This window comes from Lissotriton helveticus, chromosome 4_1, assembly GCF_964261635.1.
Source record: "Lissotriton helveticus chromosome 4_1, aLisHel1.1, whole genome shotgun sequence".
Lineage (NCBI taxonomy): Eukaryota > Metazoa > Chordata > Amphibia > Caudata > Salamandridae > Lissotriton > Lissotriton helveticus.
The window spans coordinates 1,540,011,805-1,540,025,735 of record NC_136063.1 but is presented as its reverse complement, the minus strand read 5'-3'; the positions used below and the strand labels follow the sequence as shown (position 1 = coordinate 1,540,025,735).

The 13,931-nt window shown below is 41.9% G+C and overlaps 1 protein-coding gene across 3 annotated transcripts in view; it reads right to left on the bottom strand.

Annotated features, from left to right (window-relative positions):
* Positions 1–9,693: 9,693 nt before the first annotated feature.
* SLC6A20 (solute carrier family 6 member 20) overlaps positions 9,694–13,931 on the bottom strand; it is a 436,355-nt gene continuing 432,117 nt past the window's right edge. For all 3 annotated transcript variants that reach the window (XM_078688162.1, XM_078688164.1, XM_078688163.1), the window contains exon 11: positions 9,694–10,409. In XM_078688162.1, coding sequence (XP_078544288.1) covers positions 10,257–10,409 — 153 coding nt within the window. In that variant the 3' untranslated portion in view covers positions 9,694–10,256. The remainder of the gene's footprint in view (positions 10,410–13,931) is intronic.

Below are 13,931 nucleotides of genomic sequence, written 5' to 3'. Positions count from 1 at the left end.
TATGAGAATTGTCGTGCTCCAAAATCGTCTCGTCCTTGACGTCATACTGGCCGATAGGGGCGGGGCCTGTAGAGTCATCGGATCTAGTTGCTGCATTTTCATTCCAAATAACGCGCCGTCTGTTTATTCAGCTATAACCAGACTTCATAAAATTGCCCATCTGTTACACCAAAATCCAGGCACCTGGACATGGTCCGGTTGGTTCTGGAATATAATTTCCGCCTGGGGATGGAAAGTCTTGTCCTTTCTAGGTATTGCAGTAGCGATCATATTTAGCTGCTGCCTCTGTATACAATGTGGCCCTGCGATTTGCGGCATTTGTGCTACCTCTTGTATTCCTAGTCCCAAGCCCCGTTCTAAATCCCGTTCCAAGAAAATTCGAGACGAGCAAATGATACTGTATGAAATGATAGATGGTATCATGAATATTGATGTTTCCTGAAGGAAACGTAGTGACAAGGAGGGAATGTGGAAAAGTAAAATTTTGCTATGTTCTGTGTCCCTACGCGTCCTCCATCATATGTTATCTGTGCATGATTAATATGCATATGTTATTCCCCATGTTTGATTAAAGACGCAATTATAGTTGTGTCCACCTCTAGTATGCCAGTTTCCAGTTCTCGTGAATAATATGAATATCAGGCCTATGTAAAGCTACGTTGCCACGTTTCTCAGTGTGCACGTTAATGCATTGTAAAATCTCCGTTTCTAGGCCTCAAAAGGGCCTGGACACCAGATTCAGCTCCTGTCCCCTGAAGCCTCGCTGAGGAGCGATACAGCCCCCACCTGTATCCTCGACCCTTCACTTATTTCCTGCATCGCAGTGCCCGGCCCAGCTTGGCTCTGCCTCTGAGTCTGCCAAGAGTATGTTATGATTCGAGTTATCAGTACAGCCCTCCTTCTCTGCATTCCTAAGCTACTGAATCGTATCAATAGTTTCCGTCATTGTCTAGCCTCTACGTCTCCATGTAAGAGAAATACTGCATTTAGTGGTCATTTAATATTCTTCATCACGCACTACATGTAGAATAATGCATGCTCCAGTCTTAGAGTCTGTTAGCTTTTCCCCTCCTGACTTCTAGTTTATATCAACATGTTCTCTAAACATCAGATACTAGATACTGCTTAGGTACATGTCGCCCTGACTCTCCAGACTTCAGTCTCTGCTCCTAGCACAGAGTTCATAGCCCCCAGCTTCTCCTAGTAACACGTCATTGCCAGTTTGCGCGCACCATCAGGTTAGAGGTCCCGGCTCCTTAGGTAGCCCCCTCCATGGGTTCCGCCCTATTCATGACATATTCTGTTACGTTTGCATCACATGTCTATGTATACGCCCTGTTACACCTACTTTCACCCTTATCTTTCGCGACTGCTACGCGTCACGCTTTCTGCTCCACCCACTGCTACGCCTATTGCAATGTAATGCTATGTGTTTGCGATATGTATATATGCCCATGTACTGTTATTAAAAAGTGATCCCTTGTCCCGATCCTGACCCCGGCAGCGCTGTCGGGCCCTGCCATCCTATTTCTGTGCAGGTTGTCCTGTTCCTGTCCTTATGCTATATTAAACCTGCAAAACTCCTACTACCTCGAATCTTGACTCTTATTTATTGAGCTATCTGTTATTCATTTATGCATTCAAAAATAGGGTATTATTTATTTATTTACCACATCTTCGTCAGGGGACATCAGGGGATGAAGATGTAGTGCAAGTCTATTTGGCGGTGTACTAGGCAAGATCAGGAAGCAGCCAGGCATTAGACAGCCCCACTACCTGGAATTGTCACTTATATGGTGTATTGTGATTGTACGTTGCCCACCTCAATGGTCAGCTGTTTGTTGACCAAACTCAAACATTCAATATATACAAATACAGAGGCGAACATAAACAATTCATGGATGTAATTAAGTCAACAAATAAAGTGAATAGAAAACACAGGTCCTGGTTGTCAGGTTAGGTGCTTTTCTTTAGTCAGTTTTCTCTTATTTCTTTCTCTGTCAGAACTAGCGCAGCCAATGCGTTTCACCTTAAAGAAGGCTTCACCAGGGCGGAAAATATGAAAGATGACACGTATACAACCTTACAAAGTTCTGTATAACCAACAATTAGATCTATTTACAAAACAGGTCATGTAAAATGACCCACTTTACAAAAACATACAGCCTCATTGAAGAACATACATATGAATATCTATCCTCTAAAGTAAAGCTTTTTGAGGAGTTGGCAGGATAGACTAATTATCACATCTAAATAAACCTGTGAGTCTAAAAAGAAAACACATAATACATGACTGAAACAGATGCTGTATAGATCTAGAATGTAAGCACATTCCAAGGCTAAGAAACGCCAAAAGACCAAATTAACACTGGTGTCCTTGGGCCTGGTCGCCAGTCCAAGCTCTCTGGGCTCCTACAGCTACAACCCTAGGCTTTGCAGCTTAGTGTATGAATTAGGGAGGGGTCACTGTAGGCTTCCTCTTCAGTTGTGTTGTGATACAAACTCTGGGCCAGGAATAGTTAGAGATGCAATAGGGCTTCATGTTGAAATTGTACTGCGCCACTCACAGGCCAACCGAGAGCCCCTCAGGATCGCCTGCAGAGATGCAGGGATTACAGGGGCTGAGAGCCGCGGTGCAGCAGCGCCAGAGAAAAAGTTTAAAAACATTAATAAATAAGTGAATAAATTATAGATATTTTTGCCACCACTGTTGTCCAGCTGTTGATTGAAGTTTCTTAATAATAAAGAAAAACATATTTCATCCTTTGGTTCCCTCTAGTGGTTACTTAAATAAATACGCATGAGTTATTTGAGTATTGCTGTGTTCTGACGAGCTACTGTCCAAGGTGCTGATATGCTCCTGCGGCCTGACAAACAATACTGCTTCTCAACTTCAACTGTCAGATGGCCTTGGTCATGAAACTGAAGGAGGTGGTATAATTACCATCGTTATTATTCCCAGGCACTCCCAGTCCTTCAGGATTACATGCGGAAGTGTTAATGGGATTGCAGGGGCTGGGAGCGGCCTGCCGATGGGTGCGGCCTGACAGATGATGCCACCTCAAGATGGGCCTATTGGGACGACAACGACGGAGACTCCATGCTCATCGACGCGGGTACAGTCCCTCAGGGTGGCTCTGCGCAGTCCCCACACGGTCCAGCAATCGTGGCGACTGAAGATCGCCTCTTATCTGAGTATTTCTCCCTGGGGCTTCCCGGCGCAATGGAACATCAATTTCAGTAGGCCATCTTTGTGACCAGCAAGTGCCGACCCCTCCCCCATGTTCCAATTTTGTCACATTTTGTGTGCATTTAAAGTCTGAGGTGAAATGTCAGACGCTGTGTTCCGAGGGTACCTGTTTACTTTTCTTTCTTTGACTTCAAAGTGACAGAAATTTTTAAAAATAAATTAGCATAACAATTTTTTGTGAAAAATATATAGAGTTTAACGAGGGCTGACCTGAGTAAACCATCTCCGTGGAATGGATTTACCTTTCAGGTTGTGTCTGATCATTGCATGCAAATTATAATCAGTCTGTTCTAGGTACAGCTGTCAGTTTTTATTAATTAACATGCTGAAACCATACAGTAATTGCTTCTGAGAATACTCATTCAGCACCTCCGGTTTCAGTCTGCTCATCATCAGACACAAAAAATCTTGTGTGTTTTTGTGTCAAAAACCATGTCTATGTGGTATGTATGTTTGTGTACTAAATGCTTTTTTATTTACCTTCTCCCCACCCACCGTCCACCCCCGTGTTGTGAAGTGTTGCATGCCCCACCCTGTGCTTGTCCCATCCCTGTTGCCTGACTAAAATGTGCTATGACGCAGCCAACGCTGTCCAGGTCACAGTGCTTTTTTCAAGGACTTTCCGCCATGCTGAACTCCAGCGGTGCTTCTCTACAACAGCGCTGAAAGACATTCACATTGACAATGCCAATAAATCTTGCATTGCTGAGACCCATTGGCTTTGCCAATGCTTGTTTTAAAAGACTGATGATTTTTACAATAATCTTGCATCAATTGTTACTAAAGTGATGATCAAACACACTGTGGACCCTATTATAAGGTGCAAGCAAATCATGGGCCATATTATCAAGGCCGGCGATAACATTATTGCCGCTTTAGCGGCAGGAAACTGCCGCTAAAGCGGCGATAATGGGCTTGATAATATGTCCTTATGAATTCCCATAGAAGCACAGGTTCTTGTGTAAGCTTGGGCTTCTATGGGAATTCACAAGGACATATTATCAAGCCCATTATCACCGCTTTAGCGCCAGTTTCCTGCCGCTAAAACAGCGATAATTTTAACTCCTCTCTTGATAATATGCCCCCTAGTTTGTGGCTCAAATGAAAGTCTGTGCCTGAAATGGGACTCCAACTCGGACATTAACGCAATATCCTGGGGGCTTCTGCAAATACAAATTAAGCCAGGTCAACCAAGGCATAAATTGTGCATATATGCAATGGCAAAGTGAACAAAGCTCGAGGCACTTAATCTATAAAAAAAAACGGTGTGGCACTAGAGCAAATAAAGTGCAACATCTAATACTCCTTAAGATCAATGTAGGCATAAAATGATCTCTTTCATGTGTCTTAGCCCTAACTTGCAACAGGTGATACCTATGCAACCCTAAATCAGAATAAGTTGGGGTCACTATACTGTTCTGTAAGTGCTAGGATTAGCAGCAGCAGGTCATTTTCAAGACTCATTGTATATACTTTAGTATATACTTATATGTGTATGTACTTTGTGGGCTCTGGAGATCAGCCCTAGGACTTGTCTGCTTCTGCTTGGGGACTCTTTTTCTGTTCAACTGCCTCTATTTAATTGACTTGATAGGAAAAAGACAAGTAGAGGTCAGTAAAATAACAGAATTGCTTTCTGTTTGTTCAACACCTCTATTTAACTGTCTTGATAGAAAACGACCAGTAGAGGTCAGTAAAATACCAGAATTGCTTTCTGTTGAGGGACTTTTAAAAAAAAAATTCTGGAAACTAACTCTATTTAACGTTCTTGATAGAAAACGACCAGCAGAGGTCAGTAAACTAGCAGAATCACTTTAGCCTTCTCTAGATTACATTCCATAGAAATTGTCTTCAACGAACGCCCGTAGACGATAATATTTTTTTCAAATCTTTTATTTTCAGTGATAGGACCACAGAAGGCCCTGATTTTCTATTAAAAACAGAGCTTTGGACTATACCATTTCCCGCTGAAAGGCAATATTTCTCTCCATGTGTTCCCATGCCTGGCGTGTCACGTAGTTTGGTGCTTACTTTCCCTCCTTGTTAAAGAACAGTAGATGTTTCAACACCCAGGTTAATCTGCTGCATAGCTAAATACATATAAGATCCCAAAGGCGAGACCGATGCCATTGCAAATGCTTGTTTTCAATGGTTTATGTCCAGTGCAGCTATGCTATTATAATGCAAAACATTTTTTAAATCTGTGGGTGACTTTTAATGTCCAAAAAACACGTACAAGGTCATTTTAGAAGTAGACTTTTACATGGACAGCTAATGCACAACTTTTGAATACTTAACATTTCAGCCTCTATAGATTGATTTATCTGACAAACTCACTATCTTGGTCTAGAAAAATACCAGTCTAATTCCCCATCATAACGATGGGAAATTTAACCAGAACCGATGAGACTAGGACACAATGTTCGACAGGCTTCATTGCCCTTATTAAGTGAGTGTTCCTTACAATGGATTTAATGATGTGACATTAATTACATATAAAAAATAGCCACTGCTATAATTACCATAGGAGAAGGCTGCTCAGCAAACAAATCAACAAAGTAAAGGTGACCCTATTTAGGAAACCCGAGGAGGGGAATAGACCAAATTATAGGTTAAGCAGCAATATCACATTCAGGCTCCTGAATAAAATACACCCTCATTTCTTCCAACTTGCGGTAAGGTGCCTTAATGCACTCTCATGTTAATATACTTGTAGTACTGCTTGTGCTACCATCAGACTCCTTCCAGAGCATAGGTTTCAAGGTGGCTGGGTGTTGGGGGTGGGGGGGGGGGCTACACAAAGCGCACGATCTGAATTCCTGCCACATGTTTTAGTGGCAATCCTGTGAGTCACAACAAATCATCTCAGGTTTCTCAAACTAGACCTCAAACAGCAAGAAGTCAAAACAGATTTCCTACATGGCATAGGTAGGCGCATGCAAATGTATTCATTGTGAATTTTCTGTTTTAATCAACTGTAGTCAACAAAGACCGTATATTAAAATGGCCAACATTAATATACCATATTTCTTCTTGTTGTGTATATTCTTTTTCTACACAGGAGAAAAGTTGTGCAAAAAACCAGGTTAATCTTTATTTTCATTTTTTCATGTAAATGTTTCACTTTATGCAATCTTTGGAGCAAATAGTAATGAAAAACATTGTGAGAACATCTTGGAACTAATGTATCTTTTTATGTTGCAGATAACTGAAGTTTGCAAGACTTAGAGCGATTTCATTGTGCTTTAGCTTGTGAAAATAATGAATCTGCCTTATCCACAGGTACTTTAAGCAAATTACTCCCCTTCATGGGATCCATATGGAGGTGTGGCAAATTGATGAAATAACTGACTGGCTGACTGACTGGATATTTCTAAAGTGCACTTTTGCCGAGGCATCTTGGCGCTAAGGTATGTGCAGACCGGTACAGCGAGACAGGTTAGCATTGAGAGAAAAGCCATGTTTTTATTTGCTTCCTAAAAAGTGACCTGCTAGATTGAAGTCGGAGTGATCTCAGAAGGGAATTCCACAGTTTAGCTGCTTGGAATGAAAAGTGCTTTCCCCCCACCTTGCTTTGTTTATCTTGGGACAGAGTACCAATCCAGTGTTCAAGGATCGGAGACAGCGTGATGGTATGTAGCAGGGGAATAGAGCTTGTAGATCATAGGCCATTCCTCCATAGATGACTTTGTGAACTACACACAGGGCCTTAAAGTCCACCCGCCGGCTTACTGGGAGCCAGTGGAGTTGCTTTATGCCGGCAGATGTAGGGTGATGCTTTGGAAAATTGAGCAATAATCTCACCGCAGTGTTTTGAAGAGATTGGAGTTTGGAAAGCTGGGCTGCACCTGCTCCCAAGTACAGGGCGTTGCAGTAGTCTAACCTCGACAACACTAAAGCTCCAACCACCGTTTTCCTCAGGGAAAAAGGAATAAAGGTAAGAATCTTCCGAAGGACCTTGAAAGTGAAAAAACAGGCTGAGGACACCTGGTTTATCTGTGGGGCAAGCGTGAGGTCTTTGTCTATTAGGACACCTAAGTTTCTAGGTTTAGACGCCGGCAGAGGGCAGTTTCCAGCTTCAGGGGGCCACCATAATTGGCTTCAGACCGATGGTTTTGGACCGAACTCTACAACCTCAATTTAACCTGTATTTAATTAAAATAAAAAAAAATGGAGTTAATCCAGGTCATCAGAGCTGTGATGCAATTTTGGAACCGTTCAGCAGTTGCATCCATGCTGTGCTTCATGGACACTACTAACTGGGTGTCGCCCGCTTACGACACAAGTGAGAAGCCATGGCTCTTTATTACTCTGGCTAGGGGAGTGACATAGATATTGAACATAGTGGGAGACAAGGCCGAGCCCTGGGGGACTCTACCCGGGAGAGTGAACAGTTGTGACTGGAGTCCATTCCAGTAGATTGATTGTTCCCTGGCTGACAGGAATGATGACAGTAGGGCTAGGGCCTTTCCACTTATACCGACCTCCTGCAGCCTCTGTACCAGCACTTCATGATTTACAGTATCGAATACTACTGTGAGGTAGAGCAGAATGAGGGCCCCCCACCGGTCCCCATCCATTGACCTGCAAACCTCTTCTGTCGCTAAAATTAGGGCAGACTCAGTGGAGTGCCAGGATCTAAAGCCATGTTGGGTGGAGTCTAGTATGTTGTTATTATCTAAATATGACGATAATTCTGCGTTCATGGCTTTCTCCAAGACCTTGGAGGGTAGAGGGAGACAGGAGATAGGGCGAAAGTTTTTTCTCTCTAAGGGGCTAAGGGTGGGCTTTTTCAATAAAGGTATTATACAGGCTCTTTTCCCAGAGCTCGTAATGTGGTTTAACGGAGTCAAGGAGACAGTAATCTCCTCTGACGCCATGTGTAGGATATGTGGGGGGCAGGGGTCTAGTGGGGACCCAGATTTAGTTTGCAGCAGTAGGTCTTGTACCATTCCTTCCTCTAGGATGGAAAATTGGGTTAGACTTGGGGTCCCTTAACTCCTTCCGTGCGGCCGCGATTCCCCCCGTGTGCGGCAGCCGCTCGAACAGGGCGGGGCCGTGACGAACCCCAGCCGTCATCAGCACACGAGCACCGTGGAGCGTGACGGCTGGGGTTCGTCACCAGCATGGAAGGGGTTAACTGTGTGTTCCCCCTGACAGGTCCTGTGTCCTAAGATAATGCAATATAGACATTAATTCAGATGCCTTCCCCACTTGATAGAAGAAATATTACTTAATTCATAGATAACGCTTTTCAGAGTCTTTCCACATGGACACCTTCCTCCTTATTTCTCCCCAACTTTCCCAACTTTTCCTAGCTTAACCGAGAAGGGTTTCCCTTCATGGGAAATTAAATCTGCTTTGATTTAATTTGGGACAACTTTATAGCAGTTCTCTGCATTTATGAATTTGAATTGCCTTGCAAATTATAGACTAATGCATTCATATATTGGTTACTGAATAACAACTAATTTGATGATTTGAATATGTAATTTTGTTAATCTGTTAATAAACCTTTATGGTTTGCAAATGTAATAATCTGTCTTCCTTGTGATTTTAAATTAGTATTTTTTTCTGCTTCTATCATCACAATGGCCTAATTAAATTTTTTGATCTGGCAAACCCAGTTTAGAACATTTGTTATTAGTTTTGTGCATTAGGGGTCAATACTCAAAAAATGTGTACGTTTGCACATAGGCCTATATCTAAAATTAACAGCAGATTTCTGCATGTCTAGAGATTTAAAGAATGCCTTGTGTACCACCGGGAAATCTGTGATTTCCATACCTTCCGTGTCATTCGTCTGTCAGCACTATCCCTATGTATTGTGATTAGTGCATGCTGTTCACAGCCGTAGGATTAGGGTAAATGTGTAAGCACTGGTTTCCTCGTTTTCATCACATATAAAACATTTTCTATATGAAGAATCCCCCCTTCCCCATAATACTCCTAGCAAGTGTTTGGCAAACTTTTGCACACTAGTTGCCAATGAGTGCAGAAAAAACTCCTAGCAAATGTTTGTGAATAAGAACTAAGGGCCATATTATCAAGAACGGCGATAACATTATCGCCGCTTTAGCAGCAGGAAACTGCTGCTAAAGTGGCGATAAGGGGCTTGATAATATGTCCATGTGAATTCCCATAGAAGCCCAGGTTCACAACAGAACCTGGGCTTCTATGGGAATTCACAAGGGCATATTATCAAACCCCTTATCACCCTTAAGCGGCAGTTTCCTGCCGCTAAAGCGGCAATAATGATATCGCCGTTCTTGATAATATTGCCCAATGTTACAGCTGCCTGGGTGGACATTTGTCACATTTGCAATGCCACTTCCACTTGCATTCCATGAAAATATACATTTACCCGCCCGCTACATTACATGCCTGTGTAAAATCTACCCACATGGCAGATCCTAATGCAACAAAGTTGAAAATGCATGTTGTAATGTAAAAGGATATTTTATTATGGAGGCAGAAATATTATTGGTATTTTCTATAGACACATCTTTGTTTTAGAAGTGCTGTGCTTGGCATTTTCTGCATGTATTTGCAATCCCAAACCCTATTGTAAGCTGGATTTCTTTAGCTTAACAGAATAATCAGAATTCAGCAAGTCGAAAATGTAATCAGTCATGAAATTAAAGCAGATATGCATTTATTTTACTTGCAAAAAATATGCACTTAAACTATGAAATAGCACTGTAAAAATACAAAAACTGGATCCAACTCATTAGGATTTCTTGAATTTTCTATTGCTTCTTTGCACCTCATGCATGCATGACATTCTATTTGTGGTCACTGTATTGGACACGTCTGTATAAGGCCAATTGGCTGGACTGCCCAGATGAAAATTCATCTTGTGTTCATGATTTGTTGCATGTCCTTGGCTCTATATACGTAGTAGTTGGATTGTCCATGAACATCTCGATTGACCTGTACTCTTCTTTTAAATACGACAGCGGCTTTGTACATAGAAATAGTGATGCGCAGGGGCCAGAGGAATGTTTTACAGTCTTAGATCAGGCGATACCTGTCTCTTTAGTCTAGTTCTAATGAATGTAACTATTGCTGCCACAGGTATGCATGCAATCGAGGAGGCCACCAGCAACCCTATAACTACAAGTGCTTCGGTGGGATAATCCTTTGTCACCAGTCGACCCTGCAAAAGAGAAATTAAAAAATAGTTTACTGGAATGAAATGCACGAGACTGACTGATATTGGAGGCCAAAATCAAATGATTGCTATATTAAGGCAAGCTGCTAGATAATAATCCACATTTGTAAAACACGAACAATCACCCGTAAGGTCACTAGGCGCTGGGGGCCATCGGGAAGATTAAGCAAGCTATTGCCCAGAGTCACATGGTGCCGGCTAATCTGCTGCCGGTGATCTAACCGTGATCCCCAGATTCCGGAGTCAGTCACCCTGGCCACGGCGCCACACCTCATAATTAGATGCTTTACAATGATACAATAAGGTGGCCGCATTCTTTGAAACTTAAATGCCTACTTTATTCTTAGATTACAAGAAGAAGATAACTAGTGTCTGGTTAGAGCTGTGATGCATAATCTTAGCCAAAAATACTCTGCAACCTGACGAATATTTTAAAGGCCACAACACAAGTGTAAAACAACTACGCCTCAGTTGGGGCCTCTTGCTATTTTATGCATTCTCCCAACAGTCTTGATGCTGCTCAGTAAATGAGTGAGGTCATTGTATGGTTAGAATATTGAGAGAGTTTGTGCTTGGGTGAGTGGACAGTTGGAGTAAGAAGGGCTGAACAGCAGGATGCTGCTCCTGGTGGGGCTTCACCTGATTTACTTTATTTAACTGTAACATGATCTGAACCTAATAAACATACATCTTTTGTAACCTATGAGACTACTTCCTTGTTTGTAGCAACCTCTCACTGGGTATGAATTCTAAAGGTGTGCAAAACATTGGAAAATTCTTAAAATTATGTAAAAATACACTTTACTGCTAAATGTGCTTTGCCAGTACCACCCATGACTTTTGGCATGCTACATGTAGACAAGTAAAGCGAAACACTGGTATGAGACTGGTTTGAGTTGAATTCTCCTAGCAAGAAATTTTCTGCACAAACCAGTCTCTCAGGGGCAAACATGATGGAAAATCACGTGGGCTCCAATTTTGAGAAATTTCAAACATTTTCTCTATTGGAAAATTCATAACCTTGTCTGGGTAATTTACATTTAGCTCAGGCCTAATAACTTCCAAGCTACAGCTCAGTACACCGTACACATTCCAATTGCAGTTAATCCAATCAGAAACCTTTTTTCTATATAAAACATTTTGCCTGCACCCACAGACATAGTCTCAGTGTTTGACTACCAAAATATTTGTCTGTTGTTAGTGGAAATAAATATTATTATTATAAAGGGTGTCCTCCATGTCCATTAATTTGGCAGAGCAAGTGTTCTGTTCTTGGGGGAGTTTTTTTGGGTCTTGCCAAAAGGCCCTTTGATCTTCTAAAGACATCTAGTGATGATGAAAAGCATGGGCACTGGCTCCCAATACAGCAGCCCCCATACAAGTCTTCAGCCTGGCCCTGATTTCTTTTTTTGCACTTCAGAAAAAGGAAGACTCTCAGTGCCTCTTATTGCTCATGTCATTGACGTGCTAACCTATGCTTTGTCCTATGTAAAGTGTTCTGCATTCTCTTGGCCCCAGTACGTACTATTTTTTATATATCACAAACGTTTCCCAATAGCATTATATCGCTTTACATGAGCATCAGGTTATATTGCATAAGGTTAGATTCACTAGACTTTATTGAATTCTATTCACGGTCATTCTTTTCAGGCTTGACTATCCTAACACTGCCAACGAGGACAGCCCTGAGAAGCGGAGTGACTGCTTAGTGCATCTGTAGTGTAGCAGCATCTTCTGAGGCTTCAGTCTACAACAACTGTGATACTTATAATGATGCAGCTGGAGATTTTAATATCAGTTTTGTTCATAGAAGAAAAAAATCACCTGAGAATACTTACAAACATATTTAAGATAAGATTAAGGGGCATATTTATCAAACGTTCATGCAACACAGGGCAGCAAGCATGGGTTAGAGCTGAAGAGTGCCAAGTCTACTAAGATATGGATCTCTTCAGCTCTCTCTCTCTGCACTGGTGCACTTGTGGCTACCTAGCACCAATGCAGGCACCCTTGCACCATGGGCGAGAGTGCATATATTACCACCATGATTTTCTGTGCAGAAAGGTATACATTCATACAGTTCACATTTGCTGCATAATGTTGTGTGTCAGAATGTCTTGCATTCCTTTGAAGCAAACCAGAAGGTGCCAAGAAAAAACACTCATTTGAAAAAGACTGTAGATCAGCAAAGACAGCACTGCTGATAGCCATTAAAAGCAATGTTAAGGAGGACATCAAATGCAAAAGGAAGCAATATAAAACCCCATTGAAAGGTAAAAAGGTGATGTGGAAACATAATAGGTGGCAGGATCTGTCGGGAGCAGTGGGATCTACAAACACCAAAACATTCTGGAGTATTATATCCCATTGTAACTTTCAAGTGACCACCAGTCTCAGAAGTACATATTTTAGAAGATTAATGGTAGGTGCACTTTTCATTATGCTCTTCAACAACTTGGGCAGGGGGGGCATAAACTCTGTAGCCACGGTAAGTCAACATTCTCAATAAAGAAAACTAAGCAAACATGGGACAAAGATCTCACCCTAGATAAAAATCCCAGCAGACCTACATAAATTCAACCCTGTGTTATGGTGGAAATATATTGTATGCTTGGGTAAGGCAATATTAAGTGGAGCATCTATTCCATCAATTTAGCTTGATGTGGAAATTGTGCCTTTACACACAAAAGGAGTTTGAAATAATCCATCCACCTATCACCCGATGACCATATTGAAAACATTTCTTCATATATCTTACAGCAAAGAGTAAGAAATTGGGCTGAGAATAGGAAGATTGTGTCTCTCTGACAAGTTAGCTTTAGAAAGAAAACAAGCATGCTAAATCAGGCAGTTCGATTGTTCCCACTCCTTCATAAATATATAGTACTAATTAAAGAAGCCTTATATGTGGTATTTGTGGACTTGCACTCTGCCTTTAATAATGTTCCAAGGAATACTCTATGCTCATCATTGCAGGTCAATCTACTGAGGCTCCATAGGTTACGCAATGGAAACTCCGCAGGAGTACGTTGGGATCAGCAGGCAAACGTACAGCCCCCTTTTATGTTAAAATAGGTGTTCAACAGGGCTGCACACTGGCTCTTTTAAAATTCTCCTTATCTATCAACCTGATAGTGGAAGCTACTTGAGCATGGCTGACGGATGCACCGAGGAGGCGAGGAAATAAAATTGCAGTTTTGCTATTTGCGGACGATGACTTAGTGGGCTCCAAGCCACCAAAGGGCCTACAGAACTTCTTGGACAAGTTTGAAAAGTTTTACGTAGCAAATGTATTTCAACATGGCAAAAACATGTTAGTGAAGTTTTGCTCCAGGGTTAAGAACAACTTTAGGCTGGACAACTAGGGCACAGAGCAGGTGCACCTACTTAGGAATAGACATGGCACACAATGTAAAATGGTAGAAGCACATAAATAGGAGCAATAATCTCCTAGCATATCACACAGAAGCAAATCCTGTGATTCATCAGGGAGAAAAGCGGGTCCTT